The sequence below is a fragment of the Aspergillus neoniger genome (assembly GCF_003184625.1).
Source record: "Aspergillus neoniger CBS 115656 unplaced genomic scaffold BO87scaffold_49, whole genome shotgun sequence".
Taxonomy (NCBI): Eukaryota; Fungi; Ascomycota; class Eurotiomycetes; order Eurotiales; family Aspergillaceae; genus Aspergillus; species Aspergillus neoniger.
Genome location: NW_020291177.1, coordinates 155,400 through 180,756, shown reverse-complemented (window position 1 = coordinate 180,756; position 25,357 = coordinate 155,400). Strand labels below are relative to the sequence as shown.

The 25,357-nt window shown below is 50.1% G+C and overlaps 10 protein-coding genes across 10 annotated transcripts; 3 read left to right on the top strand and 7 right to left on the bottom strand.

Annotated features, from left to right (window-relative positions):
• Positions 1-367: 367 nt before the first annotated feature.
• BO87DRAFT_182740 (GTPase-activating protein RGD2) lies at positions 368-3,650 on the bottom strand. The gene is made up of 5 exons (XM_025618424.1): positions 3,165-3,650; positions 1,949-3,095; positions 1,797-1,892; positions 1,558-1,743; positions 368-1,504 (listed from the first exon to the last, which is right to left on the bottom strand). Exons 1-5 carry the CDS (start codon positions 3,393-3,395, stop codon positions 519-521), a joined length of 2,646 nt encoding a protein of 881 aa, XP_025474931.1. The 5' UTR covers positions 3,396-3,650; the 3' UTR covers positions 368-518.
• Positions 3,651-4,702: 1,052 nt separating this feature from the next.
• On the bottom strand, positions 4,703-7,208 carry BO87DRAFT_380665 (amino acid permease GAP1). Its single transcript, XM_025624343.1, has 3 exons — positions 6,608-7,208; positions 6,118-6,535; positions 4,703-6,052 (listed from the first exon to the last, which is right to left on the bottom strand). The coding sequence occupies exons 1-3, from the start codon at positions 6,882-6,884 to the stop codon at positions 4,990-4,992; spliced, it is 1,758 nt and encodes a 585-aa protein (XP_025474930.1). The 5' UTR covers positions 6,885-7,208; the 3' UTR covers positions 4,703-4,989.
• A 5,376-nt stretch (positions 7,209-12,584) lies between these two features.
• Positions 12,585-13,420, bottom strand: BO87DRAFT_380664 (RNA-binding protein LSM5). The gene is made up of 7 exons (XM_025624342.1): positions 13,392-13,420; positions 13,281-13,331; positions 13,152-13,208; positions 13,047-13,085; positions 12,966-12,993; positions 12,792-12,855; positions 12,585-12,726 (listed from the first exon to the last, which is right to left on the bottom strand). The coding sequence occupies exons 2-7, from the start codon at positions 13,303-13,305 to the stop codon at positions 12,688-12,690; spliced, it is 252 nt and encodes an 83-aa protein (XP_025474929.1). The 5' UTR covers positions 13,306-13,331; positions 13,392-13,420; the 3' UTR covers positions 12,585-12,687.
• Positions 13,421-14,305: 885 nt separating this feature from the next.
• BO87DRAFT_319786 (3'-5' exonuclease) lies at positions 14,306-15,289 on the top strand (the record flags this gene model as incomplete). Its single annotated transcript, XM_025619867.1, has 2 exons — positions 14,306-15,053; positions 15,111-15,289. The coding sequence occupies 2 exons, from the start codon at positions 14,306-14,308 to the stop codon at positions 15,287-15,289; spliced, it is 927 nt and encodes a 308-aa protein (XP_025474928.1).
• Positions 15,290-15,565: 276 nt separating this feature from the next.
• pex10 (ubiquitin-protein ligase peroxin 10) lies at positions 15,566-16,942 on the bottom strand. Its single transcript, XM_025624341.1, has one exon. It carries the CDS (start codon positions 16,805-16,807, stop codon positions 15,671-15,673), a length of 1,137 nt encoding a protein of 378 aa, XP_025474927.1. The 5' UTR covers positions 16,808-16,942; the 3' UTR covers positions 15,566-15,670.
• Positions 16,943-17,328: 386 nt separating this feature from the next.
• BO87DRAFT_344873 (EXS domain-containing protein) lies at positions 17,329-19,426 on the top strand. The gene is made up of 5 exons (XM_025620842.1): positions 17,329-17,564; positions 17,643-17,692; positions 17,787-18,481; positions 18,551-18,864; positions 18,935-19,426. The coding sequence occupies exons 1-5, from the start codon at positions 17,480-17,482 to the stop codon at positions 19,006-19,008; spliced, it is 1,218 nt and encodes a 405-aa protein (XP_025474926.1). The 5' UTR covers positions 17,329-17,479; the 3' UTR covers positions 19,009-19,426.
• A 290-nt stretch (positions 19,427-19,716) lies between these two features.
• On the bottom strand, positions 19,717-21,542 carry BO87DRAFT_380661 (uncharacterized protein). Its single transcript, XM_025624340.1, has one exon. It carries the CDS (start codon positions 21,144-21,146, stop codon positions 20,088-20,090), a length of 1,059 nt encoding a protein of 352 aa, XP_025474925.1. The 5' UTR covers positions 21,147-21,542; the 3' UTR covers positions 19,717-20,087.
• A 173-nt stretch (positions 21,543-21,715) lies between these two features.
• On the bottom strand, positions 21,716-23,094 carry BO87DRAFT_463080 (Ac45/VOA1 transmembrane domain-containing protein). Its single transcript, XM_025629211.1, has 5 exons — positions 22,917-23,094; positions 22,554-22,852; positions 22,383-22,487; positions 22,109-22,327; positions 21,716-22,057 (listed from the first exon to the last, which is right to left on the bottom strand). The coding sequence occupies exons 1-5, from the start codon at positions 23,009-23,011 to the stop codon at positions 21,918-21,920; spliced, it is 858 nt and encodes a 285-aa protein (XP_025474924.1). The 5' UTR covers positions 23,012-23,094; the 3' UTR covers positions 21,716-21,917.
• A 207-nt stretch (positions 23,095-23,301) lies between these two features.
• BO87DRAFT_463079 (rRNA-processing protein RRP17) lies at positions 23,302-24,023 on the top strand (the record flags this gene model as incomplete). Its single annotated transcript, XM_025629210.1, has 2 exons — positions 23,302-23,481; positions 23,547-24,023. 2 exons carry the CDS (start codon positions 23,302-23,304, stop codon positions 24,021-24,023), a joined length of 657 nt encoding a protein of 218 aa, XP_025474923.1.
• A 27-nt stretch (positions 24,024-24,050) lies between these two features.
• BO87DRAFT_380658 (tropomyosin) lies at positions 24,051-25,319 on the bottom strand. Its single transcript, XM_025624339.1, has 3 exons — positions 25,140-25,319; positions 24,640-24,944; positions 24,051-24,544 (listed from the first exon to the last, which is right to left on the bottom strand). The coding sequence occupies exons 1-3, from the start codon at positions 25,155-25,157 to the stop codon at positions 24,382-24,384; spliced, it is 486 nt and encodes a 161-aa protein (XP_025474922.1). The 5' UTR covers positions 25,158-25,319; the 3' UTR covers positions 24,051-24,381.
• Positions 25,320-25,357: the final 38 nt, after the last annotated feature.

Below are 25,357 nucleotides of genomic sequence, written 5' to 3'. Positions count from 1 at the left end.
TAAACAGCTATGCATACATACATAATGATAACACAAAAGGTAACAGGAGGGACAACAAAGATGTTGGGTATGTGAAGAACATTCAAGGAGAGGCATATAGATATGAATAGATAGATAGGTAGGTAGATGAATAGCTGATGACAAAAGGTGAAACAGTTCGATAGGACCGCCGCTAATGAAAACACAAAGCACACACAGATACAAACAAGACGCCATTCTCAAGCAATAAGGCCTGCTTTAGGTTGAGATGGTGTCTGTTGTGTTGTGTGGAATGGCTGGTCCAAGGATCAAGGCTCGAGTTTTTACGGATGCTAGTCGGTACCCTTGGTATTGGTAGGCTCCTTGTCTTGTCTTGTCGTGTATTCCCCGGAATATTGTGGTAGCAGCGTCATCGTTCGTGTCCTCGAAAGAAAGAAAGGATATGAATAAGGTAACAAACATTCTTTTATGAGCCTGATTCTGTCTTCCCCTGTCTTGGAGGAAGACGGGTAAAAGGCTTCTATAAGTCATAGACACATCTAGTCATCGTCCATTGGCTTGTCTTCCAATGTGACGCCTTTCGGCTCGGTCTCGGCTAGACTGCTGCGCTTGCTGTCTGTGCCCTCCGTGCTTGCGACGGTCGGGAAGCTGGAACGGTTTCCGAGGCCGGGTTTGCGAGTGTAGGAAACGCTAGACCGGGAGATCGTTGATGAGCGCTTCTCGGTATCTTGGGTGGGAGTTGTGGTTGGGGTCACAGAAGCGTCCGATTCAGGGGCCGGGGGAGGGCTGGCACTACCCGATGAGGGGCTTGCGCTGGCCGCAGCGGAAACAGGAGATTCGCTCAAGGCGCCATTGGTGCCTGGCTCAGGACCGTTGATGTTCACGCTTGTCATCTGTTCCGCAGCGGTGGGAGATTCGCTTTTGATGGGAACATCCAGGCTGCTGCGGGCGACAGTCCGTCTTTCAGTGGGGCTGGTCACGTTGATGGGGAAACGTCTGGTCTCCGAAGCGCCGCTGGAACGATCACGGCGATGCTTCTGGGGAGGAGCCGGGCTGTTGGCACGGCTGCGGTCGAGAATAGCACGGTTCCGGGCCTCCATTGCGGCCCGGCGGTTGCTCTCATCTGTGCTGATGGCACGAGGACGGTTGGTGGATCCACTGATCCCCAGAGCACTTGACTGGCGTTTCAACTCACCAAAGATGGCGTCCTTGTGAGCAAATAGATCGCGGATGAGACGGTAGCTGTGCCGTTCGTTCATCGTAAGGCTGCTTTCTGTGCGAGGACGGAGAATGCAAGGCGACAGGGCCTGGGCAAGTGCAGAGACATAACTTTCATCGGCAGATGTCAGATCAATCAAGCGCGTAAAATGGGTCATAATGGCGTCAAGCGTAGCAATGTTATTCAGACGGAGTTGCCCGAGAGTGCTTTGAAGGACCTTGATGCGGCCCTCTTCCGTCGTCTCATGGGCAGTAGTCGAATAAATTGTCTTCACAATCTCATAAACCTGGGAGGAAACCAAAGAGTCTACGGTAGCTGTTAGACCTGAATCATAAGTAAAGGTTTGAATAAACACGAACCTGGCAGCTCAAGGAGGTACAATTTCAGAACACTGGCGATGATGGGGATTTCATATTTCTCCAGGATCTCGTTATAATCCGCTTTGCTGTTGTTCAATGCGCTACGGAGGTGGTGTGTGGCTGCCAAAGGCACATCGTACAGCCAGATCGCACGTCGTGCCTCGTCACCCTCAAGGTCAGGGTAACCTTTTCAAGTTAGATTTTATGCGCTCAAAAGGACCGGGTGAAAGAGAGCTTACGGTTATCCAGGTAGGTCAGCAGAGTGGTGACCACAATGGGAACGCGCTTGCGGTCGGCCCTGGCTCTCGCTTCGAGGTCAACACCAAAATTTTGATCTAGAGAGTTTTAGCAAACAATAAATCTTTTAATGTCCAGTCGGCAGAGCGCATACCTTCCACAGATCCGTAGTAGTTCTCATACGCCTGCACACGAGGTACAAAACCACCGGTCCGGTAGTTCTCCAGAAGGTAACGGAGATCGCCTAGCGGCTGGATGGTCTCTTGGTAGAGCATCATGTGGTCGACCGTGCTTTGCAGGTTGGGAATGACATTGCTGATGGCGCCCGAGAAATCCAGGATCACGGCCTTGATTGCCTTGAGGCGATCAAGCTCACACTGCTCCATGAAGCGCAAGTTTTCAACGACCTCTTCCTCGAGCTTGCATCTGATCATGTCCAGCTTGCGCACCGCAGCCTTGTACCGTTCATCGGCCTCGCGAGCTTCCCTGCGCAACTTTTCCGCTGGTGTCTCGTTGGGATACGGGTTGTTGAGAGGGTTCCAGCCGGCCAGCATCTCAGAAACAGAAGACAGCGGAGACTCGCTGCCGTCCTCGCTCGTTGCCACAGAGGTTACGCGCATAAGAGGCTTCTTCTTCTCTGGGACACCGGTGATCTGGAACACCTTAGGGCGCCACTGGTAGCGCATCTTGGAGCTGTTCGCGAAGGTGCTGCCCATGTTTCCGACCAGACGGAGGAACCCATTATCCACGAGATCCTGCCCGATTCTCTCCGAATAGGTGATGCTAGTTCCGTTCAGGTGCTTCTGAGTGTATTCCACAATATCCGCACCGGTCGACGTGTTCTGATATGTGCCGATGATCGGCACCTTGACCTCGCCAATCTTGATGTTTTCCAGCATATGTGTCAGAAGCCTCTTCAAATCCTCCGGAGGGTAGATCCGATCGCCAATCTCCACCGGCTCCTCCTCCTCCTCCTGTTCTTCTGGCAGGACAATCTTGGGGGTGGGCTTAATTTTCGGACTTGTTTCGGGGGCCTGGAAAGCGAGTTTGTTCTCTTCCTCGAGGTCTTCAACCACACGGCACTTGTTGAAATAGTGGCTTCGGAGTTTCTTGACAAGATCCACCTGTTTCGAATGTTCCTTAATTCGAGCCTGGAGATCATCGTGGGAATTTTGAATTCGAGCCTCGTGCTGATCGCACCAACGCCTGAAGGGGCTAACGACTAGCTCCCGGATGTTCGACGCGATCTTCTGGTGGTTCTTGGATGCCTCGACCATCTCAGTGCGAACTCCCTCGTAAGCCTAGACGAAAAGACCTAATATCAGTATCACCTAGATCAGAACTTTCCGTACGAGTAAAAAGGCACCAACCTTTCTCACGCTTGCCCCGTCATCTTTTCCGAACCCCGTTGGCGTGACCCGATCCACGGTCGGCGCAATATCCCCCAATTTCAGACCGTACTGTTCCTCCGCATCTGCGCGCATAGAAGCAATGGTGATGATCTGCTTGTTCTCGACGGCGCCCTGTTGGAGTTTCCCGTAGAGCACCCCCAGACCGGTGGCGTAGTCGGGGGTCCAGAACGAATCCGCGAAACCAGGCATATTGAAGAAAGAACCAAACAAGCCGACGTCAACGGAAGATTGCTTGGTATCGGCTTGGAGCGATGCGCGACCAAGCTGAGAGCGAGATTGAACCTGAGGAGAAACGGCCGGCGTTCGTCACCGACTCTAGGCGACTAGTGTAAACTTTCCGATGAACCACAGAAAACGCCTGTTTGAAGGTAATTGCCGGTGAAAGTGCCTGGAAGAAACGGAGAGAAACCAGCTCTGTTGGCAAGCGCCGGATAAATATCCACCTCTGACGGATGCTATAGTGGCACACAACGGCTGCGAGGAGACATAGGCCCGGTGACGGGTATGCGAGGGCGGCTACAGGAGACCAGTTAGGTGGTGAGGAGAGGAGGGGGGTGAATTGGATGGAAAGCGTGAAACAAGGGAGGCAGAAGAGTAAAAAGCAACAATAAAGCTGAAGTGAGAGAGAGAAGTAGAAGGAGTGTTTTGAAAAAGAAAAAGGTGGTCAAATTGCAACGGGGGTGGGAGGTGGAGGAAGAAGTTAGTTTAGTTGCAGTATGAGACACTCAGACGGATGACAACAGGGGAGACTGGATCTTAGGTTCAGGTTGGCCGAGATCTTTTGGAAAGGAAAAGCAAGCAACTTTCCACTTTCTCGCCCGGCTTCTTCTTGGGCTTCTCCGTCATGCGTAATTTACGCCTTACCGACCTGAAACTAGACCGTTGGCGCCTCAGCCATCACGTGTGGTTGCCGGGTGGCTATTTTTGGGGGCGCCGTGAAATATTACCGATATTACAGAGATTACAGCACTTGTCTTAGATTGATTCCCCCCAACCACGCCTGATGTTTCCTAGTCTTTAGGGCTGGTGGGAATTTTTTGGAGGACCCATCGCGCAGCACCGGTAACCCAAAATAATGGGAAGAGGAAAAGAGCCGAACTCTCAGATCATTTCCCAAGAAGGAAGGCTCTGAAGACGATTGCTACCACTAGACACAAAGAAGGGGAACTGGTGGTCGACAGGCGTTAGTAATCTGGCACATCTTCACCCACTGATCTTCCCCCTATATGACTGACTAGTATGTACAGACAGCGTAGAGACGCTGTCAATACTTCAAGTAAGGTATTATTTACGTGGCTGGAGTTGGTTGCTGCTGACTCGTTGTTGTTGTTCTCCAGATGCAAACACGCCAAGCCCGGAGACTGTGCCAGCAGCAGATCCAAAACACGGCATTGCCGAACAGCTACTGTCATGTTGCTTTTTTGGCACCACGCAGTTGACATGCTTCTATTCTTAGGGTCTGAATCATTTACATCTAAACACGGAAGTCCATACAGTTGATCTCAATTTGTTCATTGTCAACATACTTTCCTTCACTACTAAGCAGCGTCGACTGTCTTCGTCGTCGAGTGAACTTTCTCATTTAGTGAAGAACATTCATTCGCCATCCCGATGCATCGGCTCAGCGCTGATCAATATGCTACCTAAGGAACATAAACTGAAGAGGGAGGCATGATCATTATCATACATTATTCAAAGCGCAAAAAGGGGATATGGATGGAAGAAAGCGCAGCCCAAGCATGAAACAAGCCTTAACACCTTTGAAATGTGACCCAACCCAGCTTTAGCAGAAGAATTTCCACACCTTCTTCCACGCAGGCCAGGCCGCCTGTTCTGCCTTTTCTTCTTCGATGAGCGCTTGGATGTCGAGATCGCGACGACCGGTGTGGAGATCCATGTCCTTGGCCCGGATGAAGGGGGTCTTGAACCAAAGCTTGTAGGGGATGTAGAAGGCCAACACAACCGGCGCAGCAAGGTAGTCGGAGAAGAAGTTGGAAACTAATGCCGAAGCCGACATTTCACTATATCCGCTAGGCGCAAAGCCAACCCAAAACTGAGCAATCAGAACGAGGCAGTTGAAGATGAGTCCGATCCAGGAACCAATCACACCAGGCTGGGACGTGAAAGCCAGCTCGTCGAGGCTGTGCCCTTGCAGTTTCCAGGCGCGACGGAAGCGAATGTGACACAGGCAGATTGACCCCCAGGTGAAGATGGAGGAGAGACCCGAGATGGCCATCATCCATGTGAAGGCTTCATCCTCCTTGTCGGAAGCGGCCAGGAACCCAAGCAAACCAAACGCCGAGGCAACGATGAGAGCCGGAAGAGGCCGGCCCTTGCGATCGATGTAGGCGAAAATTTTTGGGGCCTGCTGTTGCTCGGCCAGAGCCGCCAGAGTTCTCGAAGAGCCGTAGACAGCTGCATTGCCGACGGAGAGCACAGCAATCATGATGACAACGTTCATCACCGAAGGCAATCCAGAAATTCCCGCGTTCACAATGGAGATGACGAACGGAGACGCTTTGGCATCGGCGCTAGATGAACCATCGAGGAGTCTGGAATCGGTGTAGGGGACAAGGAGGCCGACCAAGGTAAGAGACACGATGTAGAAGAGGGTGATGCGCCAGAACACCTGCTTGACGGCGGTCGGGAGCGATTTCCTAGGATTAGCGGTCTCTGCGGCGGCAAGGCCAACCAGCTCCGTACCAGCAAACGCAAATGCAGCATTCACAAAAACACTGCAAAGACCCTTGAAGCCATCGTGGAAGGCACCTGGATCGTGCCAGTATCTTCCACCAATGTATCCACCATGGGGCCCACCGCCACAAGTCAGGATGATACCGAGAATACTGTATGAGGTCAGTCAACCCTCATCGCATACTAATGTTTGAGGGGGCAGATCCAATAGACTCACATGAAGCCAACTATGGCGGTGACCTTGATTATGGAGAACACGAACTCTGCTTCACCATAACCTTTAACACCGAACATATTGATACACACAATGACAGTCCAAAAAATAGCGACCCAGGCAGCATTGGAGATGCCCGATTCCCAGTAGTCGACAGTTAACGAGGCGGCGACAATTTCGGTGGGGAGGGTCACGAGCCACTGCAGCAGATAATTCCAACCCATGGCGAAACCCCAAGCGGGATCGATGAACCGGGTGGAATAATGCGAGAACGAACCAGCAACAGGGAAGAGAACGGCCATTTCACCCAGCGCATGCACAGTGCAGTAAAGCATGCAGCCGATCAAAGCATATGCGATCAGGACCGAGGCTGGGCCACCGGCCGCCAGGACCGTTCCAGACCCGACAAAAAGACCAGTACCTAAAGCGCGATGCAGTCAGCAAGGACGAAGCCCGGATGGCGTGAGCGTCGGCATCAAGGGACCATGCATACCAATTGAACCACCAATCGCGATCATCTGAAGGTGGCGACCTTTGAGCTTGCGTGCCAGTGGAGAACTAGCAGTGTTCTGAGCAGCATTTTCGATATCGAAGGTCTTCCCATCTTGACCAGGTTCACGGTGCGACGAGGCACGAGCATTAGGATCTCTCTTGAAACTATCGATAATTCGCTGGCCAAAGCTGCCCTTGGTTGCTTCAGATTCGCCGTAGAGAGGGGGAGCGTCGCCGAACGAGGGCTCCGACTTGGGTTCAATGAAATCCTTCTCCATGGCTGAAGAAGTGGTCTGCAGAATGCGAAGAAATGCAACTATTCACGACGGAGCGAAGAAGGAACCGGGTGTTCACCAAAGCCAGTTCAGAAACCTCAGGGGAAATAAAACTAACGGGCGGGGTGAGGAGAAGGTGAGAGAGTCAGATAGGGAGGAGGAGGGGAACTCCAGAGATGGTGAGTGTGTTGTGTGCAGCCCGTGCAAGTGAAGGGTATCTCAAATCCCAAGATAGTAATGATAAGGAGGGGAGGGCTTTAAGGGAATACTATGAGCACCTCTTGTGGGAAACGGGCGGCAGGAGTTACTTATTTCTTTTCCGTAGAGAAGCGGAATCCGGGAAATGGAAAATTCCCTGAAACATTAAATTATTGCTGGTCAGGATGCAGGGGTTTTTTTTTATTTTTTTTTTATTTAAATAAGAACCGGGCGATATAGGTCACAGCAGTAATCCCCGACAGTTCCAATCCACCCATGGGAGTAATTACGGCCCCGATCCACGAGAGGTGGGAAGAACCACTGAACAAGCTCAGCAGACTCGAGTTGCGGGCCTGATATCGGCCACAAATCCATGTGGCCGAGCTAAATGGGCAGGAAGGCCGCAGGATAGTGGAGGCAAATGTAGGTCTGCTGCGACTCGAGCTGGGCCCATGAGTAGCCGGATGCGCTCTGGCTAGTTTTGGAGTACTTTACTTTCTACTGCTATGGGGAAAAAGGCTAAACTGGTGGTTGCGCGACAAATAGAGGGGGAACCAATCGGTGAAAGCGTCCAAGTTGACCATGGCCCCGGGGGATCCCTCGAGTACCACCTCATTAATTGATTAAGAGCAAAATAAGATTCTCACTGGATCTGATTGGTGGTTCTGCAAGGTATTATTAACTGTTACTCTTTGCTTTAGGGATGATTATTACACCCTACACCAACTAAACGCCTCCCAAGATAACTGGTTATCGGGGGATTCACTACTGCCACTGATAAGCAAGACCAAGCCACCCTCTCCCTCTCCTCTCCTCTCTGCTTTAGGCTCCCGGCACTGCGTCTTACGATGGGCATGTTGTAACCGCTTCTGGATCCACTTGGATTTTATTCAGAGAAAATTATTACTGCTAGACCGTCCAGGAGAATTTTATCATTTAGTTGTACAAGGGCAAAAAGTGATGAAAAATGATGAAGCAGTGCTTTCATCATCTACTCCAAGTTGACTGATGGCGCACAATGCAGTCATACAGCAGACACTGACGAGGAAATCCAGCCTGACCCGGGGAAATAATAATGGAATTGAAATCACCTCATCATCAGTGACGGAAGAAGGTAGCATTTTCATGATTTAAGGTTTCCACGCCACTAAGCTCGTTTATTTCCGAACCAATACCACTGTCTACTACCCAGTAGGTTAATCGTGTGATTCCAAAGCGACAAAGCAGAAGATGGGTATTATTTTCCTGCCATCATGGTTCATGGTTCATAATCATACTAACCCTGTGTATGAGCTGAGTTTCAGGGATGTGGTGATACCCAGTAGGACTGCTATCTGCTATCTATCGGGCTATCTTGGCTTCCTGCGGTCCATGGACCCCAGGGTTCCGTTCTGGGGTGGAGACCCGCCCCAAACAAATCCACCCTTATCTCCGGTGGTCATAGTAGTGTCACTTTGTACCTCACCTTATCTCTGCTTCTTCCCCAGCTAACCGTTTCCCTACCTTACTTATCTTATTATCATGGCACCTTCCCACCCCCCTGGTAGTGTCTCATCGGGGGGCCAAAACCACGTACATAATAATTCGTAGTCAATCTTTGCTTCTTTTCACTTTTTATTTCAATCTGATTGCGCTATTCTACTCCAGAGTATCAGATATCTGCTTGGCATCCATGTACACTGCATGGAAGGTAGTAGTCTATCCTCTTAGCATTTCGTATTATCCCACAGTAGGAATCCGTCCGCTGCCGCCTATCATAATCCACGTGTCCCGCCTCTGTCCGAATTATGACAAGTTAGTCCTTACTAGTACTATCTAAGCTAACGCGTAACCTACAGGGGAAATTATCTACACTACTACGAACAACTCTCCTGCAACATATGCTTTAACTAAGGTGAATTAGACCTCGTAGGAAATACCCCCCCTCCCCCCTCCCCCCTTCTTCTCCTGCTTCTAGTACAAAAAGGGGCCTTGCGAGAATTAAAAGAGCCCTCCAAAGTACTAGGAAGAAGCGTAACGGGCTGGCAGGCGCAGGCCAAAACTAAATCATCTCCGCACCCACAGAATTGACGCGGCCGGGGTTGGGACCAATCAGGCCGCGCATGCAGGGATGTTGATAAGCCCTCGCTGTGGTCGGTTCGATGAGTTCATTTTCTGCCTATCAAGACATTATCCACTCCCCCAATAGCCTCCCTAATAGTAGTCTACTCCGTCGTTGTCCGTCGCTACTCCCTACGTGATCAACAAGTGCAATATCCATATAGAGCCACTATGTTATACAGCCGCGCTCAGGTACATCACTCCTGATGCCTGTGTCATGATGGCGCAAATTAAGAACAAGGTAACGAAATATACAGAGCCACTGACGGTGAGTGCAGTAAGTACTCGGGAGTTCATCTCGCACACCTCGACGAAGCAAAGGTCACTATAGTAATTACTAGTTGTGCCACCTCTTGCCACCCTTTACCAACTTCTTTTTTCTTTTTTCCACATCATGATGCTTTGTATTCCTGTTCCTCAAGGATCCTGAAGGAACGTCCGGTCATTAGATATGACTGGCTACCACCCCTTGCTTATTCCAGACCTGGCTGAATTCTGGAACGTCGTCCTGTCATTTGGCTTCGGTTCTCCTGATCGATCGGGCCTCTAAGCTTTTGCACTACACAATTACCACCCGCTCGTTCGTCCCGTCGCGTCGCTGCTAGTAGCAGGGGAGGAGGGACTGAACCCATGGAAGACCGATAGAAGCTAGTTGGAGTTTCTTTCGGCGCGATAGCCCGACGAGTCCTGCAAGGCTAAGCCCACGCCTCCTCCCTCGAGGAACGTTGAATCAGGATGTCCGAGTTGCTGCTTAGTCTATCCTTTTCCTACAAAGTCCTTCAATCAGGATTCCAGTCCACTAATTAGTGGCAAGGTCGGATATCGCCGGCTCGTATAAGCCCCATCCGTGGTTCGTAGTCAGGTCTTCCTTTTACGCCAAGGGGTTTGTTTATTTGCCTCTTGCGGAGCTTCTTTTTTCTTTTGTTCGTTGATTTTGCCTCTTGAGTGGTGCCATCCATTTCCAGAGAGAGAATCAATCTATGGCTCAGGTCTTCACATGACATGTCAGACACCGATGGCAATATTGGGAATAGCTTCGGGCAAAGTACAGCCGTGTGTGCCATGTGGCCATGTGAAATGTGGTGCTACTGTGCTTTCGAAGCTGCATGTGGTAGTCTGACGCCTGAGCCGCTGCTCCGTTCGAGCTATCGCTCTGGTTGCTGCGAATGCTCCGACATGCAGCCCTGCCATGGTAGTTTCATAACAGGGTGTGTTATACTACGGAACTCCCTTCTCAGAGTTGTGAGCTGTTCAGTGTGGAAAGGATTTATGATCAACATGCCCATCGCAAGGCTAGGAAAAGCAAAAACCGCAGCACATCTTTATAGTCAGCTGAAGAGACTCGAGAGATGAGTACAACATATTATCCAGGACATGCATATCAGCACTTGTAAAGAAGCGGAGAATCTCTACTACTAGCACGAACAATCTGTGCCTCCGCCCAGAAGTACTGTGTACTCACACACCGGCCCGGTGGTGCCAGTCCGAGCAAAAGATCTACAACGTTTTGTTTGGTCAAGCGACTTGCAGCTGCCAGCAAATGAAGCGCTGGGGTTGCCCAGCTGTGCGACCGGTCCGGTTACGTGCAGGAAGAGCTTACTGGAGACAGAGCCAGCTAGCTGGAATGGAGCCTAGCGCTGATACCGAGGTCAACGTTCGAATTACTGATCGAAGAATAGAATCAGGCTGTGCTAGCTCTAGACTAGGTCTATGCGCTTTTGCTCTGTTGTTTTAAAAATGCCCCTCACTGCATGGGTAACGAATCCAGCCAGATATTGATGGAGTTATTACTACTGTGTAGGCTGTTATCCAGGGGGATAATCACGCCGCATAACTCTACGAATGCATCTAGAATCAACAAGAACGGAATGAACATACATATACAAAAGTCCCAGCTCAATACTAACCAAAGTACTCTCTCTCTCTCTCCTTTCTGTTCCCGAAACAGTGAGTAGTACGTAGTAAGTAGTATCCCGGCCCTCGGCAGAACCAAGCAAGAAACCCCCAAACCCCGCAAACCACCCTCATCCAGCCGACACTAAACAAAAACCCCATAATTTACACCTCGCAAAAGCAAAAACAAAAAAAAAAGATTAAGAAAAGTAGTATAGTATTTACGTAACATCCATATCCATCCCCATCACCAAACCACGGCTCAAATCCAACGCGAATAAGTCCGACAACTCACAAACATACGTTGTTGTATGTAAGTAGTAAATTAAAGTTATATGAGGTGTATAAACTTCTCAGCTGACTTGACACCGCCCACTTTTATTAGTTTCTCATTTTTGCGGGGAAAAGAATCTGTTACATAACAGATTCATTTCCATTCCCGCTTTCTTCAGTCTTGAGCCTTCGACCCCCGCAATTACCTGTCATGTCCCATGTAAGATTATGTATGTTACCCCGACATTAATCTGACAGCCTTGGGTCTGGGGGTTGGGGAAAGTCTGGGGTAGACTAATTACTTTGGTAGGTTGGGTTGATGCGACGCTGGCGGGTTTTATTTGGGATTGTGGTGGTGGTCGTGTGGGGTTGGAGTCGGGTGGGGTTTGGGTTTGGTTTTGGAGGGATACATTCTGGAAGCTAGTAAAGAGGGACTGAAGGTCGAGTATAATGCCTATCTAGGCACTACTACTCATTTCATCTAGTAGTGAATAGCTAATTAGGTGGCTGTTATTTGCTGCCGAGGTAAGAGAAGAAGTACCGCGGCATATTTAGGTTTAGAGCTGCTACTTCACTTTAAGTTCTTGCTCTTCGGCGAGTTGTCTACGTCACTACTGTTAGCCTGTTGTGTACAGTACATAGTGAATTGGCAAATGTAGTACAGACCTACCTCATATTGCATAGCCATTGCTATACAGCATTTTTATACGCTGTTGTTCTGAATAGGAAAGTTGTCGTGAGGGTGTATTCTATTGGAGATATCATGGATAGGAGTTTTACTTGTGCGCTTGTTCCTTACTGAAAGAGGCTCATTCTGTAGTAGAAGTAGTATGGGGTATGTGGCTTCTTTAGGTGGTAGTTTAAAACTTATGCGTACTAGTATGTGTTTTCTTTTCCATTGACCCCTGCACGATGATATATTTGGTGTTTGGTCCAGGCGCCCCTGACCTGTACCTGCGTGAGGTTGCTTGCAGCATAAGCTATGTTGCATAGGGCGGTACCTGAGCATGTAGTCTCGGGGTGTAAGTAAGTACGGTAATATGTGGCGATATATGAATGATTCTGGATGGAGTAATGCTTCTTCCACGTGATGTGTAATCCTGATCTTGTTAGGATGAGGAACAGTATCAACGGCTCGATTTCAGCAAGAATGTATGAAGGAAACTACTATGTTATGTTGGAACAACTACATCATGTTGCATCTATAGATCTCAACGCCTTACTAGCCAAGGACTCGGTGTCAGAAGTAAACTCCATCATTACTACTGTCTATCTCAATCATGAGCGTTCATTCTATTACCATTTTGACATATCAAAGAAGAAGAATCGTGGATATCATGACCTAAGAGCTACCGACGGGTCCCTCACCACCGGGGATCAACTGAATAATAACTAGTGTCAGTCTGGAGCATAATCAGTAACACAGGGGTATGACTGCAGACATACCATGCAGACGTTGTTTCCGTTCAACAGAATCTTGGGAAGCTTCACTTGAGAGCCCGAGTAATCGCTATCGCATGTTTAGTAAGATTTCTTGCTTCACACATAGGATAATGGCTAAGAAAAGAAGAGCCCCAGAGATAGGAGATCTCCATCCAGATAGCAGATAAGGTGACTTACAACTCAGTCACGTCTTCCAGAACCATGTCTGCAGCAGGTCAGTTCACGCACATCGTACACCACGACAGGAGAAATACTTACTGACGTAGTCATCGAATCCAAGCAGCGTTCCGGCGAATTCTGAATGCATGTTAGCTATCTAGCTTATCGTCTGCCCCTCCCCCGCAGGGAGATGTTCATGCAGACCTTTGTCGTTCTTCATGATGACCCATATCCTGGATCCGACACACTTGTCGATCAATTCTGTCGCGCATGTTAGTAAGCAGATCATCACAAGTACGCCATGTATACACGGCTTCTGACAGGGTCATTTACCAAGAGGAAGAAGTTGTGACGCCATTGTGGATTGATTAGGTTATTAAGCAGCTACTTTCAACTCAGCATATATCCCTCAAGACACACAATCTAAGTCCATAGACGACTTACTGTTTTTCTTCTAGGTGGAAACAGGAGCCCCTTGCCTAGATCTAATATAGAAAATGAAGCGGGCGGACTGACGAACGGATGCTGGAATGATTCCATCCACACAATCTTGGCGGGCCCCGGTGGCAGAGTTTATCCGGCCCGGATGGCTTCCCCCAATCAGATCTACAATCCCGCTCCGCTTCATCGGGGTGATTTTCAGGTACGCCCTGTCGCGTTGTCGGTTTCAAGGCTGCTGAAATTCAACATGATGTATTAATTGAGCAGACTGTTATGGTTCTATATTCGTATTATGGACTTCTTCCAGTTAGTGTGCTTTGCGTGACTTGTAAGACTTGACGCGATTTATAAAGACCGGTGGCGGTGATAGAAGCCGGCGGCAAGCGTCACTTCATAACTAGTTCTTTTGATCTGGTCTACTATGGCTCTCCGCGAAGCAGCTATGTCTCGGTATTTCTACCCTATTTCATGACTGAACAAATGCTCATGTTTATTCTAGCTCGGCCAATGGATATAAGTGCATACGCACTCTGCAAAACCAGGCTGCCATGACAGCCACTCGCTCAAGGTTGCTGCGCAGGCCGTACGCCTTGATTCAGCATATGGCGCTGAATGGCTCAATAAGCAGGCTGTACTCTGCTCTGAACAGAAGTAGCTGCTTTCCACGTTCCAGCTCGAGAAAAGATGAGAGACACGCTTCACAGAGCCTACCTGAAATAAGGCATCTCTCTTCCAGGGTCGACAGTCGGTCCTGCGAACTTAAACCTCGGCCTTCACAGGCCAGCGACACGACACTTTGCAATCAGACTTCTCCATATACGTGTCGCCAAAATGCCGTTTCTCATAGCCACAGACATATAACCTATCCATGTACAGCACAAGAAAGATGCTATAGCTCGAATACAGTCCCGCGACCAATGATTGAGCATATAATCGACAGTAAAGACGTCGGAGAACTCCAGACATCAGAATCACCAGTATTACTAGCCAAGTCAGAAACACTGAGTGCAAGCAACAATGACATAGACGAGCCTGCCTCAGAAAACCACCCAGCAGGAGAGTCAAAACCAGTCCTCACACCCGCCGAGGACCTCCCAACACCCAAGTTCTGGAGCCACACCATGCTCAAAAGCCCCGAAGGCAAAAACATCATCGTCCATTACTGCAAAACACTCAAAAGCAGCGAAGATGTCGCGCAACTCTTCCTGAACGACAAGATCCTCGGCTTCGATATGGAATGGAAAGCGCAGGCCTCCGCCTGGAACAGCATCCAAGACAACGTATCTCTAATCCAAGTCGCGAACAGAGAGCGAATTGCTCTCTTCCACGTCGCCCTCTTCAGACCAGGCAAAAAGCTCAGCGACCTCGTCCCTCCATCTCTCAAACAAATCATCGAATCTCCAGACATCACGAAGCTCGGAGTATCAATCAAAGCAGACTGCACGCGTCTCCGCAAGTACCTCAAGATCGACGCGCACGGGATCTTCGAGCTTAGCCATCTCCATAAACTGGTCAAATACTGTCAGAGTAACCCGAAACTCATTAACAAACGACCTGTCAATCTCAGTGAGCAGGTGGAGGAGCACCTGGGGCTTCCGTTAGAAAAAGCGGAAGATGTGAGGTGCAGTGATTGGACGGTCTCTTTGAGTTATCGTCAGGTGCAATGTAAGTTCTCTTCGTGTACCCCTCGTGCCGACACATGAATAACGCGTGTATGTGTAGATGCTGCATCTGATTCGTATGCTTGTATCTGCTTGTTCGATACTATGGATGCAAAGCGGAAGGCCCTCGACCCTCGACCACCTTTACCTGCTCATGCGGATTTGGATCTGCCTATTCGTATTGTGCAGGAGCCGACCACGACGATGGTCCCCGATGATGTCGAGGTGGTTAAGCCTTAGTGGATTGCTTGAGATAGAGCGACGATACAGTGGTTTCCACAGCATATGCCTACTCCCGCGAGGAAACAGGTTAGTTGCTAACTAGCTTATGCATAGAGCGACTTGATATATTCTCTGTGGTTGAAATGACTAGATTTCAGGGCCATAAATCTCGCATATTGGATCTATATAGATCTCAGAGCTAGAACATGATATGATACCCATGCTAGAATCAATATATACAACAGTTTCATCAGAAACTAAATAGAAAGTCAAGTCATTTACAATCGAGACTGCCAAATAATTGCCTCTAGAATGAATGGGGTATAATTACAGACAAGAAAGCATGATACAGTCAGTCATGTATATAAACAGCGCTGTAAAGTCATAAAACCATCAAAATCATCCTCTCAAGGGCAGCACTTTCGACAAGAGCACTTCCTGTCGACAAAGCGGGCACTCCGGCTTCTCCCGTACCCAGTCCCGCACACACGTCCAACAAAAGACATGTCCACAGGTCGTGACACTCGGATCTTTGAACAACTCCAGACAGAGCGTACATTTGCGCTGCTGTCCTTCAGGGATCCAGGGGATCGCATGGGAGTCTTCCGAGAAATCGTACCGGGCAGCAGAAGCCGGAAGGAGAGGAAGCGAGGAGGGGTTTTCAAGTGACGGTATCAAGGAGCTCCCATACTGTTTCATATCACCATCTGCTTCAAGTCCACTATCTTCATTCCCCTGTTCTAGGTCGGTCCCAACCTTCTTGATATGCAGGATGCCCTGAACAGCGATCTGCAAGACAAGCAGCACACCCAGGACTTCATAACCGACCCGTTGTTCACCCTCCTCTACCTTTTTCGTGAAGACATACCGCAGGCCCGAGAACCGCTTCGAGAGATGATAGTAAGCGCCCGTGAAATAGAACGTTGCGATGCTAACGGCGTATATGGGTGACAGCGACGTGATGGAGTCCAGATGCTCGAGGATGTATTTCTGGATCCGGAGTTTTGTGAAGAAGGATGGTTTCTTAGACGACTTGTTATCCTTGGCTTGCTCCACTGCTGTCTTCTTGGCTTGAGATGCTTTGAAATGTTGTCGAGCGATACTGCGTTCCAGCTTCGATCGCAGTCGTTGTCGGAAAGCGGGGAGAATTCGCTGCAGCGTCCAGGGCAGCAGGATACTGCTGAGGATGTACCCGGCTCGTCTGGGGAGAGAAGGGAGCTGAAGGGTGTCGTCTTCTAGTTGGACCAAGTCGCAGTATTCTTCTCCTAGGGTTCGGTTTCCGATGAAGGTGGTCAAGGCAAAGTAGAGGATCTCGGTTAGGTGTTTGATGGCATCGGAGTGGGTGTGTGCATAGCGAGCTCCGCGAAGAGAGCGAACAATTGAATGGGCTTGGCTTGTCAAGCTCCCTGTCATGAAAACATCCTTTTCATGCGACCGAATGATGTCTGGGGAGGTAGCGAAAGGGTAGAAATGGGCCGAGGGAGAGACGGACGGTGTCGGAGCGGAGGTAGTTAGGGAGAGATCTTCGTCGGCCATTGTGAGGGAAGTGGGAGAGTGCGAGAGGTGGTGATTGAGAGAAAGAAGAAGAAGACAATATGGGAGAGAGCTATTCCCTCGCTGAGGCAGCTATCATGGCAGGAAGAATTGAAGAAAGAGAGGGAGAGATAAGGCGCGTGGGATTGTATAGCAGCGCCGGCATGCAACAGCGGATCCCCGAAAGGCGGAGGAGCAACGCCAGTGCCTCGGTAATACTCACGTGATGCTCTAGACAACCGCAACGTGACCCCTATCACATGACTCAGCTCACGTGCTAAGGGTCAAGTCCCAAAGAGGCCAGGCTAGACCCAAAGCGGGACCAGTGCGCGTCGTTACAAGCCGGAAAGCCGCGCGGAGCCGCTGGGCCCCGTCCAAAGTGGAAAGCCGACCTGAAACCGGCGGTCCCTGAGCTTCTTCACTTCCCGCTGCTTAAACTGCTTCGCTGGTCATGATTTGAGTGCCCTTTGTGGTCGTCAAACCTCACCCCGAGTCGCTCCTTGAACTTCCCCCCCCTCCAACCCCCCTCCTCCCCCTTTGCCTGATCAGTCACTGTCGCTACATACTCTTCACTACTGGCTCCGTGCCTCGAGCCTCCCTCGAGTCACTTCCGAATCTCCCTCTCGGTCTCCCTCTGGTGCTGAATTCCCGGCGCCGCCGTCTCTTCAATGGAATATGGGTGTCGATCAACATGCTCAATTGGATCGCTTCAGTCTCTTCCTCCCCTTCCCCTATCGCGTGGCGGTGATACTGCTGGCTGGTATGCTACCCCCTTGGATGATCGCCCCCCTCCTCTAATCCCCGGCATTTCATTTAGCTGACATTTCGTTATCGATAGGTTTCTGGGGTTGGGGTGCTAATCTGCAGTACCTCCTAAAGGCCAATATTGTGGGTGATGCCCCTCCCTCTTCCTCTTCATCCTCCTTCCTTTCACCTTCTTTTGTCTATAGTTATATACATTCGCTGACTGGCTTCTTCTTAGGATGTCCCTGCCCTCATTAAATACCCTGCCCGACAATCCTCCAGTCAACGCCCGCATTATGCCTCGACATACCAGCTGGCCACTCTCCTGACCATCCCGCTCGTCGTCTCCCTCCTTATCTTCTGGCCCGCCACCCATGGCTCCGCAGAACGCGTCGAAGCGGTGGAATTCATTCCGCAATCATACTTCTTCATAGGACTGTTTATTCTCATCCTGCCCTTCTACCGGATCGCGCGCTCGGGCCGATATCGGTTCTTCATGACCCTGAAGCGCATCAGTCTTGGAGGTCTGGCGGAAGCACAAGATGGCAAATTCGGGGATATTCTGCTGGCAGATGCTCTGACAAGCTATTCGAGAGTCCTCGCGGACTTGGTTGTTACCTTCTGCATGTTCTTTACCACGGACGTCTCCAGCACGTCCAAACCTACCCGCAAGTGTCGCACGAACGATTACGTTGTTCCCTTGATCATCGCTTTTCCCAGTATCATTCGACTTCGTCAATGTCTCATCGAATACTTGCGTGTGCGTCGGGCTACCCAGCGTAGTCAAGTCGCAGGCAGCCAGGGTGGCCAACACTTGGCTAACGCCCTGAAGTACGCCACCGCGTTCCCGGTCATCATCCTGGCAGCCAAATTAAAGAACTACAACCCTCTAGACTTTTACGGCTACAGTGAGATGAGCCTTTCACGGCTCTTGTACGTGCTCGACTTCTCTTTCCTGCCTTTTGCAAATAGCTCTGTCTAACCGCGCTTCCTCTGTTACAGGTTTTTCTTTACATTCATCAACTCCGCATACTCCTTCTACTGGGATATCACCAAGGATTGGGATTTGACCCTCTTCTCTTCGGCACGCCACAGCCACGAACACCCATACGGACTGCGCCGCCATCGCTACTTCGCCAACCGACAATACTACCTCGCGATCATCATTGATCTGGCCATCCGTTTCTCCTGGCTCTCTAGATACGTGCCCGGATTTGTCTGGATGAGTGAGACCGAGTTTGGAATTTTCGTACTCATGTTCTCTGAGATTGCCCGTCGTTGGATGTGGGTTTTCCTCCGCGTCGAGGCCGAGTGGAGTAAGTCACCCATCCATCACACAAGCACGTTACCGTGGCACCTTCAACTGACTCGTGGCACCGAAAACAGTCCGAAACAGCCGCGGTCCTGCCCCCGACGATATTCTCCTTGGCGAGTTCGGCGGCAAATTGGACGCAGACTGAACTTATACAACCTTGCCGCATCTTTCTAGACAAGGCTTCTCTCCCATTCTCTATAAACTGACATGACTTTTCTGTATCCAACATTGTAGCCAGCATTCATCGTTATTGTGATTACGTATGTAAGAACATATTTCTTCCTTCTGCCTTTTATCTCTTGCCTTCCACCCTTTTCTTGGCTTGGCTTGGTGCGTCTAGAGCCCATCCGGCCCGTTCACTTTTTTCAAACTTGATTTGATTTGGATTGGCTTGGTTCCGTTCCTCTTACTATACACTTGTCGGTTCTATACACCCACACACCTATATTTACTTTCCCCTTCTCTTCTTCTTTTTTTTTTTTTTTTCATTCTTCTACTGGGAGGCGGAGAGGCGTCTGTATCATATTATATTGGGCAGGAAGCTAAGGGAAAGGGAGTGTTGCGGAGCAGTTCTTGTGTTGTTTCGTATACGCTAAAACGTATAGTATAAATCCTCAGTCTGTTTTGTTTCTTTTCTTCATTTCCTATATCTTTTACTCCCTTTTTTTTTTTTTCTTCTTTGCCACTCTCTCTTCGGGTTCCTTTCATTCCTTTCGTTGTAGTAGCTTTTCTCTTCCATTATTTATTGGGTACCTAGTACCACTCATTTTGGTACTGTTTGGGGGTTGAGGAAAGACTGCGGGTTGGTCATAGTGCTGGATAGTATGATAATCGGGGCTGTCGTGGACAGTGCACTCGCTCTAATTGGTAACTAATACTAATGGTGATTATTAATAAGATGCTTGCTTTTCTTTCGCTAATGGAGGTAGTTACAGTAATAGCATGGACGCTGAATGGAAGGAATAACTTAAGTAATGATAGAAAGGTAGAACAATAAATCACTAGATAAATGCTCGTTGATCGTGAAAGGGGCTTAGCTGACATAATAGAATATGATAGAATAAAATATACAATAGAGTAATAAACATATAAGTAGGAAAAGAAGTTCAAGATAAGAGATCTGTATAACGGAAGAGATGCGAAATATACAACACGGTAAAGGAGATAATGGAAAATGAAGAAAATGAGAAATCGTCGCTCGTACAACAGCATCGATAGGTCATATCAATGTCTGTTCTGAGGCGTATTGTGGTTATCGAACAAATCTTCCAGATATGCACTTGGTGTGCGACCCTGAGGAGGGGAGGAGAGATTCACGCTGCTGGTAGAAGGGCCTTCTGCGCGGGACCGTCTGGCACTACGACGGGGCGTCGTGTCCTGTTCGTTGGCTGCTGGGGGTAGGCCTGGTGATTCAGGAGGGCTAGGGGCTGTTTTGGCCCTCGTATAACCCTGCGACTGTGGTCCCATGCCTGGTAGATCAGCCGCCGAGAAGCGTGCTTCGTGAGTCCGAGGAGGCGCTGCACTGCCGGTGTTGTAGTAGCCTGCAGGGAGATAGGCAGACCGCCTGTTACTGCTGCTGCTGCGATGCATTCCGGCGGTGGGCGAAAAGAACAGTGCGCTGTTCGAGCTGGGGGTCTTGGTGGAAGGTGACCTATGGTGTCGGTGGCTGTGACGGTGGTGATGATGCCCTCCACCACCCAGCTTCTCGAGGGTGACACCTGGTCCGGAGCTTGATCTCCTAGAGCGAGATCTTCGCTTCTTGGTGCGAAGCAGTCCTTTGGTTTCGGATGACCGAACCATGGCGGCTTGACGAACCGAACGGTTGACTGACCAGGCTACGAGGGCGCGCCAGGCCAGAATGGCGAATCCAATGGCACCAAGGACAGCTCCGACAACGATGAACAGAGTCCCCTCGGGGATCTTCGACTTCTGCATGTACGGTGCATCGGCTGTGGGGGGAACAGTGACGATGGGATAGCCACTGGTTGAGGAAGAGGAAGAAGAAGAGCTTGAGTCAGTTGACGTGGACGTAGCATCTGTCGTTGAGCTAGACGATGAGTCCGTCGTGGTTGCAGCTGAGGTGGTAGTACTGTCATCTGACGAGGTTGTCGCAGAGTCCGTAGATGAAGATGTGTCCGCCGTTGTGGCGGCAGTGGTAGTAGACTCGTCTGTGGTGGAATCCTGAGCGACTGAAACTTGCGCGACAAAGACAATGATAAACAATAGAAGGAGTATGAATGAAGGCTGGCGGGCCCTTGAGAGGCCCACCGACAGGGCTACCATGGTTGATATAGACTCCTGGGTATCTAAGTATCAGATCGAGGGGTAACGAGAGTTCGTAGAACCAGCAATGACCGGTGCAATTAGAGTTAATGCAAGAGATACAAGTTCATAGTCAAGAGGGATCCGAAATCGTCAGCAAAACAAGAACTGAATCGGATGTCTCTGGTCGTAGATTGATTGCATGGATAGCGGGTGTCTCCAGGCAGGCGGGCGGGACTTAATATCGGTCTCCACCCAAAACAAGAGGGTCAACAAGCGATGGATGCAAGGGTAAGACGGTGATCACCGAGGTAGGGCAGACAGCCAAACGAGGGACTACAGCGACAGCCGCTGTGCGGTTGATCCGTGTCTTGAGGACCCCCCAAAGCGAGCGATGAGCATAAAGAGAGTGGGCAAAGACGAGGTCTTTGACAGCCAAGCGGTGGTTGCCCCGTGCCATCCTCGGCCGGCCTGAGGCTTCCACACTATGGGCCCACGTGATACCCAAGTTATTCTTAGCGGCGAGGTAAGTTCAGGCTATTGGGCCATTCCCTTAATTATTAACTCTAATGTGAGACATTCTAGGATTCGTCATCAATCATGTTCGATGGTTAGATATCTACCTCGACTCCCAAACGATACCTAGTGGGGTGCCACTTTCACTCGTACAATATGATAGATTCCACAAATAAGCAAACGCCGCTTCGCTGATATACAGCCTATTCATAATATAGCAAATTATGCAAAGAAGAAGCAAGACTAATGACACGAATCTGGAAGAACAACCGCTAATCACTGCTGCTTCTTCTGCACAGCGGCCGATGTGTCCTTCTCGAATGCTGCATAGGGAACCTCCAAGCTCAAAAGAGCAGACAGTCCGACATAGAAGATCATCAGGAACACCAGGGTCGCGAGAATTCCCATCCAAATGCCTGTTAACGGTCAGATTATGTCTTGCAGTGGCTTGATTTCGGTCTACATACCGGGTGTAAAGAACTGGTATTCCTGGAAAAGAGTCTTGTTGGACGAAGATTGACTGTCATGAGCAGAGTAGTCGCGCTTGAGGTCCATGTGAAGGGGATCCTGTTCCGCTTGGTAGAAATCGGAACCGGTGTCTTCGAGTTCCCTCGGGGAAGTGACGTAGAGGATCGTGTAGCCCTTGGACTCGGGAAGTCGGTCAATGACGTTGAAGAGCAAGCCATCTGCAAAAACAATAAGCATCTCTCCGGGAGTAGTATAGAGGTTTGGGCCACCAACCGTTGTTCGAAAGCTGCTTCTTCCGATCATGTCCCGCAGGCAGGACAGGCAAGTCAACAACGATGATGCGGGACTCCGCATCGAAGTCGGCAGAGTGAGAATCAGCTATAATCATTTGCTGTCAGTCATGTCCTTCATCTATCGACCACTCAGCCACAAGTGAGCACCTACAGGAAGCGTCGATCAAGGTCGATTCAGCCCCGCACTCCTTCTCGAGCAGCTTCTGGACATCCTTCGCCTCAATCTCGCCCACAACTTCATTCACGATCGTCTTCGTCCGGATGTTCTTGTCCTTCCCCGTCATCTTCCCACCGAGGCGCGGTGCGGATTGGCGAGTAGCGAAGTCGGTGCTGTGCACACCGGGCTGAGAAGCAATAACATAGTAGTCGGAAGGGCAGCCACTCAGCCCCGTGGACAGATCTTCTAAGATAGCGGGAGCAGTCCGCAGCTGTGCCGACGTAGAAGGGATCCTGTAGTAGCTTGTTAGCTGGACACTCTAAGGAAGTCCCGCAATCGAGCAAGTGTCACGCATACTGGGAGGTCGATGCAAGGAAAAAGGGAGAGGTGTCGCGGATTGCGTTCGCCGTCGTCGCTCCCAGAGCGAGCAGCGAGAAGGTTCCCAAACGCATGGTGGTGTGATAGGGGGGTAGCTATCAGACGAGCGGACGGCTATCTAGAGAACCTCCGGGAGGAATGAATGATGATGTTGGAGCCAGGCTGGTGGATTGGCCGACGACGGCTCGGAGGCGGTCGAGCCAACCACCGGCACGGCTTAGCTCGACTTGTCCCCGGCCGTGACGTTCTGGCAATGCGGCCGTTTTGGAAATTTTTCCTGAACTAAAAATCCCCGCCTCAGAGAACAACATCACTTCGTCCATAATTATAGACAATTTATTCTAATTGTCTCATATATAAAATCATGGGGCCAGCAGCAAAAAGGAGAAAGGTGGCCAGCAAAGTCGAAGAAGTTACCTTCGACGCTGCCGATCGCCAGCAGTTTCTCACAGGCTTTCGCAAGCGCAAACAACAACGCATTAAACATGCACAAGAGGTGGCCGAGCAGAAGGCCCGTGAATTGAAGCGTGAGGAGCGTAAAAGGGTACGTCTATTCGCCGGTGATCAGTTTGCTTAATTGCACCGGAACTAATTTTGCTTGCAATTTAGATTCGCGAAGAACGAACCGCAGACTTCCAGCGCGCTATCGAGGAACATAAAAAACAACTCAAGAGACTGAAGGAGGAGGACAGTGAGGAGGACAACTCGAGTTCGGGAAGTGGTGATGAAGACGACCAGGAATGGGAAGGGTTCGAAGAACCCCCAGCCGTGGATTATGAGGCCGAATACATAGACGAAGACAAGTACACGACGGTCACAGTGGAAGAAATGGATCCTTCCAGAGAAGGCCTACTGCGATCGGCAGGCAATGAGTCGGACGACGAGGAAGAGGAGACGGAGACGAAACCTGCACCGGACACCAAATCAAACCCGGCAGGCGAGAAGACGAAAAAGAAGACCGATAACAAACCGAAAAAGAAGAAGAAGAAGTTCCGCTATGAGTCTAAAGAGGAACGCAAGCTTACGAGGGTGAAGGAGCGCGCGGCGAAATCGAGGAAAGCCCAGGCGAGACGAGACCGCTCATGATATCCAGTCCTATACAACACAGCACAGCACATTTATGAACCAGCATTCGGTTGAGAATACAGAAGCCAGAAGGGGGGCGCTCCCAATTAAATATGCTCTATGTACCTTCACAATGACTAATATGGTAAACAATAAAAGGTTAAACAAGGTCACGGGGACGAGCGGAGAGACCGGTTGATGATGCGGATGAAGCCAGCTAGATGACACGACGAAAAAAAGATACAGCTAAAATCCGTCTCCCTGCAGACAGGACATATAGATCAGACTGTGATGTGCAGGAAAAGAAAGCAAAGGTAAAAGTATATTTGGGGAAAAGGCTGAAATCCAGCATCTTCCGGGCCTCGGCGCCATCTCCTTTTTAAACATTGCTGATGGAGACCTCGAGGTCGTGCAGATCCTTCTGCAACTCGGCGTATTTCTTCGCCATCTCCTCGTACTTGCTCTCCCACTGGTCACGGGACGCTTCGAGAGCCTGCACCTTGCGTTCGTAGTGGCCAGCCTTGACGTCGGTTTGGCGGAGCCTAGAGCACGAGCGTAGTCAGTATATGTGTTGCTCCGTTGCGGACTCGTAAGAAAGGAGGTGCGGGGAGGGGGCGGAAATGGAAAATAGACGTACTTCTCGTTGGTCTCCCGGAGGTTCCGGTCAGCGTCCTCGGCCTCTTCTTCCAGAAGTTGCAGACGGCGCTGGAGAGCCTCGTTCTGAGTATCGTGCTGAGCACTCTGGTTGGCAGAATCCTTGGCCTCCTTGAGAGCGGTCTCGAGCTTCTCGACCTCACCCTCCAGAAGCTGGTTCCGGTGGTTGAGGGATGTGATCTCCTGCTCCTTGGCGAGGTTCTCCTGCTCCAGCGTCTTAACCTTGCTCTTGAGCTCCTCAACCTTCTCCTGGGCCTCCTCAGCCTCGAGGCGGAGGTTGTTCATTCTCTAGAATCATGGGGGTCAGCTTTCGGATATTTCCAGTTTATTCACACATTTCTGTTTGTGGTAATGAGGATAGATGGATCATCCTGAGTGATGCGGTGGGAGAAATAAGGATGCATGTGGTGGTGCATGTTGCAGTGCCAGGCAGCTTAGAAGCTACCCCGCCAACAGGGGGAGGGGAAGGGCAAGGAAACTCACCTCCTTGATCTTATCCATGTTGGGCAGTTATTTGCAGTGTAGGAACGGGAAATATGTATGGTAGAAAGTAGATGTTTCGATGAGTTGGGGATGCGGGACGGCTTTCGCTCAGCGATAAACCAGACAGAGATGCAGTAGGGAAGCAAGTAGTCAAAAGGACAAATGGGTTTTGGGTTTAGGGAGAAAGGAAGAGAAGTGGAGGAGGGCCTTTCAGGTAA